Source organism: Aythya fuligula, chromosome 12 (genome assembly GCF_009819795.1).
Source record: "Aythya fuligula isolate bAytFul2 chromosome 12, bAytFul2.pri, whole genome shotgun sequence".
In the NCBI taxonomy this organism is placed as follows: domain Eukaryota; kingdom Metazoa; phylum Chordata; class Aves; order Anseriformes; family Anatidae; genus Aythya; species Aythya fuligula.
In genome coordinates this window covers 5,465,755-5,486,106 of record NC_045570.1, presented here as the reverse complement: position 1 = coordinate 5,486,106, position 20,352 = coordinate 5,465,755, and the positions used below count along the sequence as shown (strand labels likewise).

The window sequence follows — 20,352 nt, the reverse complement described above, 5'->3', positions numbered from 1 at the left end:
ACTTACTATCACAATCAATTAAAACTACTTGAAAATTCACTAGGCTCACTAGAGAAAACATTAAAAATAAGTCTATAAAACCTTGCATTTCATATATTCATGTCACTGCAAGATTGGTTTTCTAAACTCTTCAATGTTCATACAATTTTTATCTTATAAGATAATATGAAAACCATTGTCTGCAAAGTTAATTTCTCTTGTATGCCATTAGAACAGTACAAGATAATTTGTGTGCTTTCATGTCCTCCATACCACGGGCTTTAATACATGTAGTAGATGCGGATGTTATGCAAGAACAACTGCACATTTTTTTCTTTTACCCAAAAGTAATGAAATAAATAGCTATAGCCGTTTCTATTATTGCTGATCATATAAAAACAAACAAAAAACCTGTATTTTTAGTTAATGACAATGAGCACAAAGTTACCAAGCAAAGGACAAAAGCCAATCAGCCACACCAGTACCTCTTATTAAAGCTCTTAAAAATGCACTGCTATGAGTACTTTAACAGACAATAAGCCACGATATTTACATCTGAAGCATAAAACAACTGTTCTTCTCTGCTGTACTTAGGAAATACATGCAGTAGAAGGGCTGGCTCCATTTTCTCTGAAAAACTATCTCAGGTCATATAAATCTGGTTTTCTACAATGCTAAGAAAACAGGAGAAGAGAAAGCAGGCTTGCATCGACAGTTTTTTCATAAACCACGAGTTACGCAGACTTCTTGAGGACCAATTACCAACAAAAGCTCAGTGTCTCCAGTCACCCTGCTTTGGCACAAGTACCAATACCAGAGCAGCCAAACCGGGCAGCTCAAAACCCCATCCCCTAAACCCCCACTTACCTGTCCTTGTAAGGTTATACGACTTCTCTCTTGCAGATGCTGACTGGAAACTGCAGAATGCCAGGGATGAATCTGACTTTGCGACTGTGCCCGACCAATATCAGACGCCTGTGTTACTTGATGGGGGCTTATATGGTGTTCTAGGTCATGCTCTAAAACATGGCTTGTGCTATCCTGAACAAACGCAGAGTCATCAAACTGTGGCAGAAGGTCTTCCTGAAGGAGGTCATCTGGGTCAAGTCCTGTAAACGGTTCGTTTGGAGCATCAACTTGATGAAGTAAGTTCTCATCCAGAGACGTAAAACCATTGCTCTCAATAGGGTCTGTGAAATGGCTTATCTGAGAAGCAGAACCAGCAGAAGCTGGAAAATTAATATTCACAGGAGAAAGTTTTGAACTACTAAAGTTGCCCTGAGGATGCGCAGAATGCAACATTTGAAAACTACTTGAATTCAAAGGTGTATTAGGATTCAACATGTGCTCCGTTGTTTCTTGCTTGGTCCCTGTTTGAGATGTAAAGGCATCGCTTCCAGTGAAGTCAGAGATGGGGTGTGTCTGCTGGCTACTAGAAAGAGCTGTTGTAGACTGAAGAAGGCTGGTAGGAGAAATGTGGTTATTAGAGTACGAATAAGGAGATGAAAATTGTTGGCTATTATTGACAGAACACGGAGTAATAGTTGGGGACTGTCCATCAAAAGTTCCTTCTTGATTCCCACAAAAATGTATTGAAGCACTTGCAGTCTGAGAAAACTGTTGAACAGACAGAGGCTGCTGTGAAGTTGAAGGATTAGAAACTGGAGGTGGGTGGTTAACATTGACTCTGTGAGAAGTAGATACATTAACTTCCAGGAAGTCTTTTGGCTGACTCAGAGCATCTTGCCCCGTGTTGTTCCTGCTTTGTTGAGATCGTAGTGAGGCACACTGATGCTGCGGTTCATTAGCCTGAAATAAGGCAAAGTCATGGTGTGCTACAAAGCTTTTGTTTTGCTGCATAGACTGAGAATGTCCTTGGTGAAAGGGGGACCCATTTTGATTCGAAACAGTCGTGGCAGTTTGGTGACCCCACATAGGACTACCATCAGCCACATCTGGAAACATCCCATTAGACTGGGTTTGTGGATGAATTGGTGAACAGTTGAATTGAGAGTGTGGCGATAAGACGTTGTCTGCTGAGCTATTGAAAGACGTACTTACTTGGTGAAGTTTCAAAGAATCAAACTGATTCAGCGGCTCAAACTCACTTATCTTTTGTTGATTCTGAGCATCTTGCACATGGTTCAAGGAGTCTATGTGCAAAGGTTCAAATTCTGCACCTAAATTCAATTCATCAACAAGTGAAACAGGTCCAGGTTGAACAAAGGCATCATCTGACAAACCTTCTAAGGTCTCGCTAAAAAGATTGGCATCATCAAAAAAATCCATCATAGGATCAGTCATCTTGGTAGGTCTGTACTGCTAACTTCTCTCAACTCCAAAAGGAGTCAGTTTTGGCTCTCTGCAGTGAACAGAAACAGATTACATCCAGTGGTCACCACCTTATCCAAGGCATACCAGCATCCATTAGTGCTTCTGATGAAATGTTCGTCTTAAAGTGTTAAAGCATCCTATGGGAGAGGAAAAAAAGAGAAGCATAATTACACACAATTGCTTTGTATTTCAAGTCATTCCTCATACCTCCTTCCCCTTCCCGATATTGCTATGGATTTTTGACATTTCATTCATAATTTTAATAGTTTAGGTAAAGCACAAATCACTTAAGAGTTATTTTTTGCTTTTAGCAAATGTCCTCTACAGCTCTTATAGTTTAAGCCTTATGCATCTGACTTTTTAAATACATGGGTTTCAAATTGTTTCCCGTTTGCTGTTATCTAAGCACAAATTCAGATTCTCCTATGCCACTTTCATTAAAGCTACCAAATTGTAACACTCGTGTTTCTCAGTAGTCCAGAAGTAAAATAAATTTGCTTATGATCATATTCAACAGAATGACAACTTCCCCCATTCCAAACACCATCAGACAGATAAGCCAACACTAGGATCCATGCGGATGACGTATTTTACAACACTTTTTGTTTTAATCAAGGCAGTAGTGTTTCCCAATAGAAAGTGACCTAGTAAGGCAACTATCTATATTTGATGGAATTTCAACCTATCATCTAGTAAGGATTTTAACTATAATTATTTTTCTGCACTTTTATTAAAAGATCCATGTTCAGGTACTTCCACCTCTGAACTATTTCACTATTCTAGCTAGGTAATTCAACTAGGCTACGCCAAGATGAATTAGATGAGCTCCTATATCCCCTAGTCAGTAAAAGATATAGAATAAAACAGACCTACTGGACACACACATTTTTCAGAAAAGTACCAAAAAAGATGAGGAAAGATCTCTATCTGCATTTCTCCAAACCAACACCTCCGAAAACCTGCATTGTTTTCAAGCATTTGTAGCATTTCTAATAGAATCATCTCTCATCTTAGGATATTTCAACTCAAAAGATAAGTTGGGGGACAAAGCTATTTTAACTAAGAAAATAAAACCAAGTAAGATTAGTTACAGGGAAAGAATATTGTAGCCACAGAATAATCTAATTTAATAGATGCCCACCTGTGGAAAAATAGATGGTAATTAAAGTAGCCATGTGTAAAATGTCAAGTTCCAGGTTATCGAGGACTCAACTGTTAAAAACTCAGCTTTGAAGCCTGTAACAATATAAATTTACATACTGGGACTGAGCATAACCATCTCACCAGACTGACGTAGCTCCTTGGTTATGCCCAGATAGACTCTGTTTCACTGTGACTCATAAGAAAGGCTATTCAGTTTGTACTAACAACTTGAGGGGAAAAAAAAAATTTCTTCTGTCTTTAGTGATACCGATACAACCAGATGTACAATAGTTTTATGTGGGGTAAGTGATGTACAGTTCAGCAACTCCACAGTAAATATTATACACACTCTTGAGTTTAATTATACAATGGCCTAGAAGTATCAAACAGGAGTAACAATGGCCATGTATTGAAAAAGCACGTACCAGACAATCTCTCCATGTTTTATTGCTGAATAACTTAAAAAAAATAAATAAATAGCAAATATCATTACAGTCATGGCACTGTAACTCTGAGCTTGCCTGATGGCAATTTTCTTCTTCGCTCAAAAGACAAGAAATGCTTCCCATCCCTCCCTGTTCTTCCAACTTCCTTACAAGACAATGAAAAAAAGTAAGAAATAAAGAGACTACAAAACTTTTCTAATATAAACAGCCCTTTTAAGATGCAAAGGGTTTATAAAACAAAAAGTCTTCGTATATGTAAAAAGAAAAGGTAACCTGAAGATGTCAGCATCAAGCATCCAAACAGGATGGACTTCCAAATGAGAAATCTGAAGGCTAGACACACGAGAAACTTCTCCAGGCTAAGCAGATGCACATAAATACATCATGACAAAAGTTGTTATGTAGACAAGAAATGATCAAGTGGGAAAAAATAAAAATAAACACTTTATTTTCAAAAGAACACCACTGCAGATAGCCTGAACACAACTCTGTTGCAAAGACACCTTGTCTTTTGACCAGAGAAGTACTTTTACACTTAGCTTTTTAATTCACTGTCCATAAAATGCATCGTGTTTCTTCAGCCCAAAGAAAAGCATACCTGGGAACTTCAGCAATACCTGATTGGGATAAACTAGCCCTTACACTCAGTCATCTTCCAGACTTACTTAGTGACTATGCTTCTTGTGTCTCTGCTGTACTTATATATGAAAACGTTAAATGCTCAGCTTGCAAATCATGAAGGGACATGAAGGCAAACCGCAGCACACTTCTGATTTAAACTGGCACATAAGCATGATTTTCCGTCCCTACCTTGAAAAAAATTTCTACCTTCTCACGTCCAACTTAATGAAATATTAAGATTCTCACACGGAAACTTTCACATGCTGTAAGTGCTTCTCTTCCCCTATTTTGCTCCCCCTTACCCAGAAAATGATAGCAGCTACAGTTAGGTTTTAGCACACTTTCATCCAGCCTTTTCTTTTCCCCAACAACTCTATTGTATGAAGTTGAATTTTGGACATTCTTTTACCTCTGGCTGGCAGAAGAACATTTTAGGAAATACGTGTTTTTAAGACTTTCATCTATTGTACTTGACAACCAAAGGTTTAACAATGCAAGTGCAAGTGCAAGTGCAGACAGTATTTTATGAGTATTTTTCCAAAACCCTTCTCACTCAAGACAAGTTCCTCTTGCAGTCACATTCTAATCAGAATGGGGAAACCAGTTTTGAATCCCTACTCAATGAAGCAAACTACAGTAACAAGAGGCAGAATGTAAAAAACAAACAAATAAAAAATACAACCAAGCAAACAAATCCCACCCAAAATCCCAACACTGTTTTGTTAAAACTATTTACTTCCCATCAAGCAAACACTGTTACGGTTAATAATTCTATTTTACAGCAATCCAGTTTGATTTCTCTTCATAAATAAAATTCAACATCCACGTGCCCCTTATACCCCGAATTTGTGATAATCACACTTGCTATAGAAACTAAGATAACTGTAATACTTTGTATTTCTCAATTCACCATTATTTTATACTGATTTAACATTAATCTCAACCCAGCTTAAAGTCATTAAGATCCTTCTACAACAGCAAAGTCTAAGACCTACTTGGAGAAATTCTAGAAAATAAAAAGAGCACCACACCAGAGGTACATCCTGACAAAGCAATCAGAAGACCACAGTCTCTTTACTTGAGTTTAAGAAATTACTGCCCCCCTATGAGCTGGAATTGCTTCAACAGCATTTACCAAGTATAGGACATTAGGTATACTTGTAATTTTCCACAGTGTTGCACTTTTTTTTTTTTTTTTTAATATAGTTTAACCCAGAGACATCCAACAGTATTTCTTACTAGCATTTAGTTTCTTTCTTTCTAACCTCTCAATTTTGTATCAAGCTGATTTATGCAAGAAAACGGAACAAGAGCTAAGAAAAAACATCAAATGTGTTCTTCAGACATGCTGAAACACATTTCAAGGTTTGTCATCCTTGTATATTCTAAAGCATTTCTCGTTTAAACATTAAATTTCTCCAACTGCTAACTCTACAATTTTACCTCATACAAAGCACAGCATGCAAGTATCAAGTTATTCTGCAAACATACCTGAATTAAAACAAAAACATCTTCCAGCTTCTATTTTTATCACTTCACTACTCATTAAACAGAACACTTATAATTTATTAGTTCTTAGCATAAGCTTTATAGTAGAGATCTAAACCAAAGTTTTAAAACAGAAGAAATGGTATTAAAATGGATCTTACAAGTCCAAGTGAATGAAAATATACTCACTTCTGCATAGCTCATGTTTTTCATTTAAAAGTACACAACTTGGTAACCTAGATGTTTGTAAAAACATCTTTTCTATTACAAACAATATAAATCAATTAACTACTCCTGTTCCTTTTAATTTGCAAAATCAGCTCATTTACTTTTTCTGTAATTCTAACTTCTTTAAACTTTACATCTTTCTCAAGTTTTATTTATATCCAAAACCACTTAGAAATGAAGCTGGGTACACTCAGCCCTATTTGATCCTTTTCATTAAAAAGTCCGTGTGCAACAAGACAGAATCGATACCCGAGCAGAGGTTAGGAAACGGAGGTTTCAAGTGAAAAAGGTTAATGCAACTTCTTGCAAAGGGAAAAAAAAAAAAAAAACAAACTTTCTCCATTCTGGCTGTCCATCAGAGTTTAGTAACAACCTTTTTTTGCTCTAGTCAGAGAGAAAGGCCAAGAAGAAATAAAGACAGCCTGAAAGTCTCAAAGAGATGAATTTCTTTTAGAGTAGATTAGTGTGTGGAAGGTAACAGTTGCAAAAAGACAAGCTATAGCTATAGGAACAAGTGAGAGCAGAAATGAAGGCAATGGTAGAAGATACAATAAGCAGACAAAAAGTACAGCAAAATGTATTTTATCACATATATCAAAAAAAGAATGAACTTGTAAGAAAAAGACAATTTTTCCTTGCAAGAAGAGAAGTAGTAGTCAATGAAGAGTAGCAGTAAAATGGAAAATAAAACCTGATTATTTCATTAATTGCATTGTTGATTACTAACGATGAAGTGACAACTGCAAACTAGCTGCTTTAGTTATGAGCACGCCAAACAGGTAAAGATTCAGACATTACTAATGACGTCTCCTCTTTCATCCTTTGAGGGACTGAGTATCGCAGCTTCACATGACAGATGTATGACAGCATCACAGATAATAGGAAGCAGGTGACTTTGATGGACATTTTTTATGTGAGAAGCTGAAATAATGGCTATCCAGACACAGAATAAAAGCTGCTTCAGAAATAAGTTGGGGACAAGTTAGTAGAAGAGATTAGAACTGAAGTCATCGAAGCATAACAGAACAGAAATCCAGATTACATATAAAGGAAATAGAAGAGGTAAACACAGATGGCCATAACTAGGGAGGAGTTTTACATTATATGCATGGACAGGTTGGCTTTTTGTTGTTGTTTTGTTTTATTTGTTTTAAAGCAAGACAACAAAGCATAACAGACTTGCTTCCAAACAAGATCTGTGAAAGACTGAAAAATAGTTTTGTTTGCTAAATTTTATGTAGTATACAACAGCATGACAGGCAGGTGGATTTGTATCATTTGCCCATCTAATAGATGAAACACTATGTCAAAAGAGGTATACTGTGGTAGAAAAAATACTGAAAAATCTGATCACTTCTGCATGATATTCAGAAGTGATAGAGCTCTTCCCTCCCCCAATATTAAAAGTAAATTACATTTACACTATCGTTATTTATCTGATTTAATTATAACCAAAGCTTTGGCTGAGTTCAAAAAGCTGCAGTAAATTAAATACAGAAGTAATTTCCCAGTGATGCTCAATATAAATGATAGTATATTATAGATTTTAAGATCAATGTGCATGTTAAATTTAAAATGCACAAAGGAACAGAACAATTCGCTCAAATTCAAGAAATACAGAGCATAGAAAAAGAATATTTAGACATTTAGTAGAAATGAACTGTTTTAGTCTCTAACAGAAAGAGAGAAGCAAGTCTTTGAATAAGAATGCTACGGTACCTATAGCAAATATGGATCAAAGAGGTGAGTTTTCTCTTTCTTGTATCACTAAAATCAGTAAAAAGTTTGCTTGGGTAGTCTGTTTCATTGAACGGAGAATAAACATCCACATTTTAATTTATACAATGCATATTTATTAGTATGTTGTGTATTATATCTATACATGCACGTGTATGTATATATATATATATAAATATGCATTTTTAATTTTAAAATTGCCTTTCATATATATGCATTTCTAACTATTTTGGAATAATAAGCTGTACCTTAAATAAAGTCACACCCTCAACATGATACTTTTGTTTAGAACTCTATTCTACTAAAGAGTTCAGAGACATTATATTAAATACTCAAAAGATAAGTCCTTCATATTTTGATTTGAAGGTCAGAAAAAGATTTGAAACTGCTTTAAATTCTCAGGGGATTCCTGTCCACGGCTACGGCTCCAACTCTGAGTAAGAGCATACAACCAGAGCACACTGACTGGGGTGTACTTGCCATATGGATACAGGGTGGTCTGGTTGCATATCTGCACTTATTTTGCTTACACCAAATACTTCATATCACTCACTGCTCCCCCTTGTACCCTTCACAAATGCAATAACTGCCATCTAACACCTCACCTCCTTTCCCCTAAGCAGGTAGCCTCTGGGAAATAAATATTGAAGGTTTACAGGAAAAAATAAACGACAAATGACAATTACACACTTTTAAAGTTTTTATATAAAAAGTTCAAGCGAACCAACGTGACAAAGGACATCTCACATGGAAATGAAACATCTTTCAATGCAATTAATGCCAAATTTCTACCATTAGCAAAGAGATTGGCAGGCTCTACGTATGGGACAGATCCTTCATGGAGAACAGCTTTGCTTAAGCTCAGAGCAAAACCACACCAAAGAGAAAGTGTATCACAAAATTTTTATATATAAAATTCCATGACTTCATGCAATGATATCACCAATGTTTGTGGTACTTCATGTACTTCTTCAAGGATCCATTAATTTATAACTCAAGTTTAATTTATAACATTAATTTATAACTCAAGTTTATTTTATAGTCTCAAAATGATATTTCAACAAGCAGTGCCTAATATATGAAGGGAACACATTATACCAAATTCTGCAACATATGAAGTTATCTTAGCTGTTTTATTTAGAGACCTACAAAAATTAAAATATTAGTAACATTTAGAAAAACTCCCATTCTCTAGTTGGATTTTTGCAAGCTTTTTGTTTCTACTTTTTTGAAGTAGGAGTAACACCCCAAAATTTCTTCAGATGAGATACAGCTTTTACTGCTTAAAAACTGTTTTTGTTTTTTTTAATTACATACAATTCACATCTATTTTTGTTTGTTGTTTTCTTTTCTTTCTAGAGCTCCAAATTCAAAAGATGCATGGTAAATGTCTAATGAAAGCCAGTAGAACTGTTGTATATATCCAAAAAGGAATCAAAACTCACTGACCAATTTGTAATTATTTAGAATTATTGTTCACCTATATACAAAAACTCTGTCCCACTATCTAACCAAAAGTTAATGTAATATGAAAGTCAGACCACTGATATTTAGGTATTAGAACTCCTAAGTTGCATGAATAGCTTGGGTCAAAATTAAGAGCCCATACATGCACCTAAGGAGCTCTATACTGAGTAACTGATGAACCCGTAAAACACCAGTTGCTAAAATCTTAGAAATTAACAATATACCACAACATACTACATAAAAGCATGCAAGTTAAGATGAAACTCCTTACCCATGAATACAGAACACATCTCTTTAACGAAGAATTGAGTTCAGAGATGCTCTTTATGGCCAGATGAGCACCTCATCATTAGAGACCTGAAAATGAAACATATTAAACAAGTCACACAAAACCAATTTTAAGATTATACTTGAAATAACAGTATATTATTATGCAAATACAACAGTTGGAACTTTATTATTTAATAGATACCATAAAAACAAGAACACCAGAATTAATGTACAATCGGCAACAGCCATGCTGTTATAGACATCTCATAAATAAGGAAGTGAAGTGCCTATTTTTACTAACTCTGGGAGAAAAAAAAAACTGCAACATCCCAGTAATTTTTTTTTTTCCTGAATACTATTACTACATTTATCCTTTTATGTAATGTCAAATAGATCTCCCATTATGCAAAAAGTCCTCTTCACACCCAGATGTTAGAATCAAGTTCAAAATTATTCAACTGTCAAGTACTATGCAGCATTTCAAAATATACTTTAATTCCTGAACTTGTTTATTTAAAAGTTGTTGTACAATATATAAATTAATTGAATAAAAGCTTGAAAAATATTATTTATTATATTGCAATCAAGTAATTGCTCCTACATGTGAAAGCGAAGCAGTAAAAACCAGAAGTCTAATTAACCTGTAACTACTATACAAGACAAGCACTATCTTAAATTCCTTGCTATCAGAAAACATAGCTGTCCTCCCTGAAGCAGTGTGTTCAGAAATCTTCAAAACAAAAAGATACTACTTACTCTTCAGGCCAGCTTCCTTGAACAGCTTCCAATATGGAGACAACTGTGGAGTACTTAGCAGTTTGAAATATCCTATGTTGAAAAGAAGAAAAAACGTATGTAAATAGAAGAACAGAACTACGATACATTATTCTAACAGTAAAATATAAGTAGTATTTCGTACAGAGAAGGAATCATTGATGATTGCACTGAGTGCCGAAGAAAAACACATGCAAAAGGAACTTAAAGCTTTCTTAAGATGCAAAACAAGGTCTGTCTCCCCAGATTCTCAACTAAGCTACGTTGTACGCGAGCTTTAAATTACACAACTATATACATGTCTGTATGGTTAAAAAAAGTTCTGCAAAGTTTCCTTCTTTGAAGCATGGTCTTAATTCTTCTTCTAAATCTCAAATTGTGAAAATTTGCTGATACGTGAGGAAGCTTATATTAAATAGAACCAGAACTAAAGTTATGTAGGACTAGATGCAGAGATATTAGGCTATCTTAGAAACTTTTTTTGTCTTTATCTTCCACTGACCAACTAACATAACCTCATCATAAAATACTCAAAAACCATGCACTTCCCTATGGGCACAAGGATTTTCTTATGTTCTTGACGGAATCCTAGAGAACTAGGATTCCACACAAGATTTTGAACAATAACCACCTTTCTCATTTTAGACCCCAAAATGCAGACTTTTATACGCATTACTGCAACAGGATATAAGCTGTGCATTTCAAATAGTGTAAAATAATCATTTTAACCCTAAGTTCCACTTCTTAGTGCACCATCCTAGATTTAATTAAAGAGTGTATTAAGTTTTATACAAAATCCTTGTGTGTTTTTGTCTTAGGTCTTTGGCAAATACCCTTTAGAGAACTTAGCAGCAGCAGATTGAGAAATTATTCTTTTCAACTCCTTCTTTCACCCTATCTGCCAAAGGTTACTGCCCTCAAATCACATTGCTTGGAACAAAACATGTACATGTGCCTCTGCTGCTTCGGTGCATAGTGTCTCAGCTCAGGTTTAACCTAGCCTTTTGGCGTTAGACATTGCATTAAAATGGCTGAGGTGTACACACACTTTCCATTTTCTCATTTATATTTTGCAGGCATTAATTTCAACAGAGGAACAATAACAAAGGCGGTACGGAGAAGGGCAACATGGTACAATTGTTCGGGAGCTTGGAAGATGGCTAGAGTTTCAAGAAGCATCTTGTAAAGAGTGTAAGGCTTATCCTTGAGCCAGTTTATTTTACTGAACATAAATGTTAGAAAGTTCAAGGGTTCTGCCACAAGACTACTGAAGGAAGCTATTCTAATAACTTGCTGTGCTCTTTAAGCATTACCATCATTCTGCTTCTCCAAAGGGAAGAGTCAAATTTCAGAACTTCAGAGGTGCTGCTTATTTTGCTAATACAGCTCACAGAATTTCCCAGTCTTCTCTTCTTCAGGTGCAAATACCACTCTGCAGAGTAACTTCTCTTTAAGAGATCTGCCCACAAATCTCAGCATAGCCGCACTGAATAGGAACGGGCTCTTTAGTTCTCAGAAGAGTTAGAACGAGATATTCAGTGTAACGTCCCTGTAACCTACACGTCTGATCACTGGAAAGGCAGTTGCACAGGCTTCCCTCTAAATTTAAAAAGAAAAACCTCTTGGTGCTCTCTAAATTTCTCGTGTGTGCAATTAGAGGGTTTCTAATTATTTGCCAGCTGCTTTTATCATGAACTCCAGCATTATACCCGAGACTCGTTTCTGAATTCCACTATCTTCCTGAGGAACTTTACTGCAGTTTTTAAGAGGTAGAGAAATGAATGCGCTGAAAACCAGAAAAAAGCGTTCTTCTTTTCACAGGGCCTAAAACCAGATTTCGTAAGGAACCTTCAGAGACAGAAAGACTTCACAGCACAGCCCTCTTTCAGCTCACAATCTGTTAGTATATTAACTCCCAACAATTCCCATGTTCTCATCTGATAAGCATCTTTATGAACTACTGCAATTTTATGACCTGGATGTACCAACTAGAACAATTCAAAGGCTCGCGTCTGTTCTACAAATGAGCTGTGAGTACAGACCAACAGTAGCAAAGACTTGACACTGACAGAGAGAAACTCCTAAAAATTTGCAAAAAAAACCACACCAAACAACACAAATTGAAGTCTGGACACCACCAGCTGAGGACATAAGAGGACCATGGACATCAGTGCCATGACAGCGCTCTGCTCAACAGAACAGGTTGGGACGATCAGGTTCATGCTACACAAGCTGGCATCAAGTGTTTCACCTATTACACTCATCTGTATCTTTCAGAAACAAAGCTGCATGTAATTTTTCTCCTTTAAAACTATTTTCAAGCAAATTTGGTATCCAAGTTTCTCAAAAAAGTCCCTCCCAAGCACATGCTAAGCAAAACCTTCTGAGTTTGTGACTAGTTTAACATACTATTCTTAAGAAAATGATGAAAAATGATATTATCTCAAGCAAAATAACATTTATCATCTTGTTTCATTGTTTCACAAACATGTTCTTGAATTCACTTACAATAGACTGCCAGAGAATCTGGGCTCCTGCTGTAACACCAATCCTTTGCCACAAGCATGTGACAACGCGGGCTTCTAAAACACTTCCCCTGCTGAAATGGGACAATACTCATCTGTCTCTCAAGGGCAACCGAGCGTTAATTCTTAAAAAACTTTCCTGAAATTCTGGCTCTGAACCTAGATTTTAGCCTACCTTCTGCAAAACAGCAAAAAAAAAAAAACAAACAAAACTTCCAAACCCTGGATACTGAAACCAGCAGCACGGCGCCCCATGGCATCAGGCCCGATCTCTTCCCCAACACGTGCCAATGCTGGTGGAAGCCACCCCACTGCCGTGGCTTCGCTACAAGGTAAGGGAAAACAAAAATGGCCAATTTACCTCTCAGATTCCCCCTAAAAAATGGAGTATCAGAGGCAAATTTCATGCCACTACACAGACCTAAACTCTATGAAACTTAAATTTTTCTTTGTTCAGACGTTAAGGACCAAATGTAATAAAAGAATTTGCTCTATAAAAGCCATTTGCAGAATAAATTGTGGAAAACTCCCTCAATTTTAGTGACCAGAACACAACTGAGCTTTCTAATACTGCTCGTGCAACACAAGGAAAAATGCCCAACAGGACACTGCAGAAGGAAACCATTTGGTAACCAGAGTTATTAAATTTTCTGAATATGACTCAGATAAAGAACAAAGTCAAAAAATATTATTTGTCTTCAGAAAAAAAAAAAAAAAAAAGATAGGAAATTTTTCTATCTAGCTGCAAACTTTAACTGTTGATTTAAGATGAAAACAAAAATATTTACCTTAAGTTATTTTCTTTAAAAAAAAATAAAAGTAATATGCATTTACTACTATTTCATGTCTAAAGACATGAAAACTTGACTTCTCCTTGGTAAATCCTAAGAGAGAAGTTGAAGATCAATGCATTGGCTCATTGACAGATGTCACATCCTATCAATATTTCTGCTGAATTCTGAGTTAAAAGAACTGCCTTTTCTTGTAGCCTCGTAACAAAGCAAAGGCAGCACTAAAGGAGAACTCAACCCAACAGTAGCCTTTCACTTCAGCACTAAAGCTGGTTCTCTAAAGCTGTGTATCCATATGAATACTACTACACATGCATTTTGAAAGTGTTACTGAGATGCTAAAAGGTTCTGAAGTTGAGCTACAGCTTTGCTAACCACACCATTTTAAAAGTGTTTGATTTAAAGCTCATCTTCCGCAAGTTTTGAACTCTGCAGTTCCTCGAAAACATGGTCATTGCAAACCACATCATACTTCGTCATGCAATACTTAAAAGAAAAAAAACTGCTTAAAAAAGACCTCTTTTCACGCCCTTGTAAACTAGGAAAGTCCTCTGTTCAGCCTTTCTGACATCCGGCCAGCTCACGTTTATGGATTGATTACATGGGGCAAAAAAAAAACAGAGAATCCTGCCATTCCTTCATTCAAAGAAAGAGCTGCAAACCATTTCTGGTGGTAGCTGTATGGCCAAAAGAATTAAACCTTAGCACAATAGCTTATATTGCTGAATGGGAAAGAGTTATTACTTCCAATAACGTCCTAAAATATTTCCAGTAATGCTATCAGTTCTTGAATGTTTGGCTTAAGAGACAACTGGTTTCTCCATCCCCCATTTACACATACACATTACCATTGCATTCCTGACACCAACTGCAGGAAGAGCACTAGAAAACGGAATTAGAGCACATAAGATAAGCCTGGGAGCGGGAGATTTCTAGGTGCTCATTAAGCACACTGTTTGATAGAAGAGGCTATAGAAAAGGACAAATGAAGGCAGCTGAGCAGAATACAACCTATCTGCCGAACTAGTTTGGTTAGAAAAGAAACTGAGTGTGAAAGTTACCAGATCTCAGGTAAACCCAAAAACATACTTCAACTGAACAATTTAAGAACCTAGGGCCCAAAGTTGACTGACACCTTAGTTAACAACAGCAGTAGAAAGAAGTCTAATACTGCAATCCCAAACTGTGTCAGCTCATGCTGCTTGACTCCATCAGATCCAACTTCTCATCCTAAACTGCATGAACAGTATCCAAGAAAGAAATGTGTCTGAACACCAGGCCATTATCTACAAGACTGATACCAAGGAAAAAGAAGAAAAGGGAACTGCATTGTAAGAAATTCAGACCCATGAAATGCATGCATAATTGTCCAGCTTACCTTTACTGCTGAAGTATCTGAAGGATTAATATACTTAAATCTTAGTATTATAGATTTGTGAGATACACAAAAATATCTTACATCTAGCCCTCTAAGACAAGAACAAAAGTGCATCCATTTACTTTATGGGTTGCACAAACAAGGTAATTTTAAAGCATCATGTGGATATTTTTGTTTTAATCCACCTGCATCGCTAACTTTTCCTTCTCTTTATACAGGGAAACAAATGAACAATGTCTGTTTTAGGGCTTCTGTAGTCTCCTAGTACTGGCTCATGTCATACATCACTTAGATAACATCACTAAAAATAGTTTTTAAAAACAACACTCTGCCTTCATCAACATTTCTCCATGACTGAACCCTTGGAGGAATCTTCAGGAGCATTTAGCACCAGCAGCTCTGAGTAGGTGCTGAGATCCCTCAAAATCCTTGAAAAATTATGGGGCTTAAAATCCCAGTTCTTCCTCCAGCCAAAATAACAGCTTTAATCTGAGGGAGAGAAGTTAGCACACCTTCACCATGAAGAGCAGCATAAATTCTTACAAATGGGACTACCTGGTTAAACACAAACCAGTAAGCACAAAGTAAACCAGCAGAGGCATTGTAACCACCTATGTGCCTGTCCTTATCATACTATAAATGCACAGTAAACTGAGGCAGTTTGCTCCCCTCTTTCTCATTAAAAAGAGAAAGCTCCCTCACATTTAGTGTAAGGTTAGAGGGTTCACAGTGGGCTGTAATTGGGCAGCTACTGATACCTCAGGCTTGAAGTCCACTCTATTTCCCACCAATTTCTCTGTGTGCCCTCGCCTGGCACACAGTTCCCTGCACTGGTTAACTTTCAAGGCCATGTATATTAATTTTTGCTCTTTGGATGACAAAAACTGCATATTTAAGTCCGTGGCGCTTTGGAAGTCCCATCTGCCAGATGCAGGAACAATGAAAAAGTCATTATTAAGCCTGAAAGAAAAAAGTATAAATGGGAGGTGGTAGAAACTCTGTCGGTCGATAAAACCAAAAGATATTAACTGCTGCTACTCATTCTTTAATAGTTAACAAAGTATACAAAAGGAATAATTACTAATTTAAAAATATTTATCCTATGGAAGAATCTAGCAAAAAGTTGATCTACGTACCAAGCCATCAAAACTCGGAGCCAGGTAAAAACCCAGGTATTTCTCAAGGATGACTGAATGTTAACATTCTGCCTTGAATGCTAACCGTGCAATCATTTGTATGCAAATATAAGTGAAAGAATGATTTTACCTCACACCTACCAAATAGGAGCTCGATGGTGTCAAATGACACAGCTTGAAAGAGATGCATAAAGGTCTCACACTTGATGGGCCTAATCTTCCTGAGAGGCGAATTACTTTTCATGGCTACTTCTCGCACTCTCGAAAAAGACACGCAAGGAGAACTAAAAACCTTCTCTATGAATGTAGATTGCTGTTTTGTGCCCCGTGAGTATGCACAGTGCTGCTAAAGGGTTCAGATTTCTTCTGCGTAAGGCAGGAAGACCGAGCTCTATTTCCTCACAGTGCTGAAGTTGAACAACTTTCACGAACTGAAGGAAGTTTGTAGTTGCTGAAGATTTATGGCACTTATACGAAGACAGTGAGGAGTGCAAAATACTTCTTGAGAACTGAAAGTGCACACATCAACCTTCGTGTCAGAGCCATGCAACCAAGCGAGAGAAGCCTGCTCTCCTCACCTGCCTCATGTCCCTGCCCACAAAAACGTGTCCCTGCCCACAAAAACGTGTGCGAAGAGGGAACGACGAGGTTTTCACATCTCACCGCTTTATGCTTCAGGAAGAACCAGCACAATGTCTCCCCTTTAGTGGGGAATGATGCACGCCACCAATTCACCCAGCGTGATTTGCAGTGCTGAGCTGGCCTTGAAATCCTCCCCTTGTCATCCCACAAGGAAGTCAGCCTGCTACCTGGGAAACGCCAGCCAACAGATCCCAGCCCCGTGCTCCCACCGGCTGCTCTCAGCTCCCACCCATGCAGCAGGGACCTGCGGCCAGGAGCCCCGGGCTGCCCTGGCAGCAGCGACCCCCAGCCCAGCAGAGCCCACGGCCGCTCTCCCCAGCACCCGGCCTTCCCCTGCCCCACTCCCACCTCCTGCTGCCGTGGATGCAGCCCAGGGGCTGCCACAGCCGCCTCCTTTTTTCCCCTTTCTGCTTCCCCCGCCTGGCAAACCCTTTTTTTCTGCCCACCTGGGCGGGGAGCGAGGGGGGGGCGCCCCGCTGCCCACCCTGGGGGTGCCGCACCCCAGCTCCCCTCAACCAAGGAGCTGTGGGGGGGAGCCCTCCCCTCCCTTTCCCTTCCCTTCCCCCTCCTTGCCGGGGGGGCCGAGGCGCATCCAGCCCCGTCCTCGCCCTCCCCGCGGCGGGCAGCGCCCCCTGCCCTTCCCCTCACCTGGCAGCGCCCAGGCCCCGGGGCCAGGCCCCGTTCTCCCCCTCCAAACTTTGCGGCCGCCGCATCCCTGCCCCTCCTGCCCCTCACCCCCGGCAGCGGCCGGGCCCGGCCCCCCCCCCCCTCCCTCCCCTCCCTCCCCTCGGCAGCGGCCCCGGGCCGGGCCGGGCCGTGCCGGCCGAGGGGCGGAAGCAGGGGCAGAGCCGTGCGGGGAGCAGGCCGCGCCGAGCCTCCCGGCGGCAGCAGCGGGAGGAAGGAGGGGCCGGGGCCGCCGCCGGGGCCGGGGCCGGGGCCGGTGCGCCCGGAGCGCGGCCTGCTCGGCGGGGCGCAGCCCGGCCCCTCTCGCACGTACTCACCGCCGGGTTCGCCATTACGCCAAGGCGGCGGCGGCGGCGCCCGGAGCCTCCCCCCGCTGCCCGGCACGCACGGGCGGCTGCGGGGGGGAGGGAGCGGAGCGGGGCGGCGGGGGATGCCCCGCGCCTGACAGCTCCCCACCGGGCCGGCCGCGGGCACGCGCAGCCCGGCGGCGGCGGCGGCTTCCCGGCGGCCCCACGCCCCCCTCCCCGGGCTCCCCGCGGGCGCTTACCGGGGCCACGCCGGCTGCCGGGGCCGCGCCGGGGCCGTGCCGGGGCCGTGCCGAAGTTTCAGCCGCTCGCCGCCGCCGCGACCCCACCGGCCCCAGCGAGCCCGCGGGGCCGGGCCGGGGGGCTCATTTGCATATTTCTCAGCCCCGCGCTGATTGGCCGCGGCGCGCGGGGGCCGCCGCGCGCTGACACGGCGGGAGGGGAGGGGAGGGAGAGGAGGAGGGGAGGGGGGGAGCGGGAGCGGCGGCGGCGGCGGCGGCGCGGGGCTGAGGGGACCCGCGGGTGGGAGGAAAAGGGGGCGGGGCCAGCGCGCGGGGCGGGGCGCGGGGGGGGGCGGGCTTCCTGCCCCCGGCCCTGGCTGAGGGGAGGCGGTGGCAATGGAGGGGAGGGGAGGGGGGGGGAAGGAGGGGATAAAATGGAGCGCGGGCGGCGGGGCCGGGCCAGCCAACATGGCCCCCTCGGCGCGCTGCGGCCAATCCCCGCCGCCTTTACTCGGCAGGCCCCGGCGGGGGGGGAGCGGGGATGGGGAGTCCCGGGGCGCTCCCGGATGAGCCCCTCAGAGGGGGGGGGGTCGGGGCTGTGAGGGGCGGTTGCTGCCCGCACTGTGAGGGTGCTGGGGGTGGGTGCGGGTCGTGGCCCCGGTCGTGGTCCTGGCGTGGCAGCCCCGGCCCTGCGGGGGTGGGTGGGTGAAGGCAGCGCCGCCACGGCCTCGGACACGCCGCTAAAGGCCCTTTTTTTTTCCACAGGGGGTTCCTCGGGTGTGCCAGCGCGGCGCGTGGGGCTCCCCTGCCACACTGACTGACAGCTGTGGCAGGCACGCAAAACCAAGTACTTCACACGTCCAGTATTGATTTGGGGATCCAAATCGAGACGTAGCAGCTCACAAAACGCTTAGAGCTCGTATCACTGAGGTGACTCTTAACAGGTCGTGGGCAGGAGTCGTTAGGGGATCGCCTCCGGGAAGGGGCACCCGGCTGGGGGGCTCCTGCTGCCTCACCGGGAGCAGCAGGGGGAGAAAAAGCCCCACAGGTGAGCGGTTATGCAGCTCTTCAGAGGAGGCCTCAGCACGAAGATTTGGTTCCCCCGAGGACTGAAGATGCAAAGCAGTGCGGGGGGATTCCCAGAGTCGCCCTCCCCTCAGCGTGGTGCCCAGGAGGACTGCATGGGCTGTGCGGGGACGGGCAGCAGGGATCTGCCCCTTCGGCATCCTCTGCAGCCTGCTGAAGAGAACTAGGGACGCGCTTCTGGTTCTCTGCAACCTGTTGCTTATGTCTTCTAAAAAGAGTTTTTATTATTATAGCCGATATCAGGTTTCTTACGTACTTCAGATAACTACATGTTGTAATAAATGGATTTTAGGATCTCTAGCTCAAATATGCTTATATTGATAGAAGTGTAAGATAGGTTTTCATTCCGCATTACTTCAAAACGCAAACCCTCAAGCAATTTATTTAAGTTTCAGCTTTCTAATATTCTATTTCCCTTCTTCCCCTTCATTGCTAAAGCTTTAATTTTTTTCTCTCAGACTGCTTTTAACAGTTATGCTAAAGTTGTCTTAGAAGTTCTCTTCTTTTAGCCAGCCCTATAGGTTTTACTTTTGTACGTTTTCTCTGATGAACAATGGAAGATAACTTCAAAAAATAAACGTGCCTTTTTTTTTTTTTTTTTTTGCATGTCTTCATGGTTTTGAGAAGAAAGCACATATGTCTCTACTTTTCTCTTCTCTCTGAAGAAGTGTTCCTTCAAAAGAAAGGCAACCTTTATCTTCTTAGTACAATTAGCCAGCCAATCATAGTGCATCCTTAATAAAGCTATCAATGCAATTATAACAGTGTGAAGGGCTTTCAGATGTAGATAGTTTGAATGGTAATGTCATAAGTTGAAAACACAGGCTTAGAATGATAAATCACATGAATGACTGAAAATGGGATCACGGGACTGGTTATTCTGTTGCTGAAAAAGAAAATTGAATCTCATGAACCTCTTAGAATTTAGACAAAAGAAAAAAACACAGATTGTTTAAATGTGCGGAGTTAAATGTAGATTTTTGTTTGGGGTTTCATTTTCTTAAACATATCATCAGTTCTGGGGATCACTGTCACAAAAGTTCTGCAGAGTGCTAAATGTTTTCTTTCAATTTCTCTAAACTTCTGTCACTTTATAT

General features: G+C 41.0%; 1 protein-coding gene across 7 annotated transcripts in view; it reads right to left on the bottom strand.

The window, feature by feature from the left end:
• The window catches only part of CHD9 (chromodomain helicase DNA binding protein 9), an 85,658-nt gene extending 75,117 nt beyond the window's left edge, over window positions 1-10,541 (bottom strand). For all 7 annotated transcript variants that reach the window (XM_032195926.1, XM_032195928.1, XM_032195929.1 and 4 more), the window contains exons 1-3: window positions 10,470-10,541; window positions 9,715-9,800; window positions 847-2,450 (exon numbers count right to left, since the gene is read on the bottom strand). In XM_032195926.1, coding sequence (XP_032051817.1) covers window positions 847-2,283 — 1,437 coding nt within the window. In that variant the 5' untranslated portion in view covers window positions 2,284-2,450; window positions 9,715-9,800; window positions 10,470-10,541. The remainder of the gene's footprint in view (window positions 1-846; window positions 2,451-9,714; window positions 9,801-10,469) is intronic.
• Window positions 10,542-20,352: the final 9,811 nt, after the last annotated feature.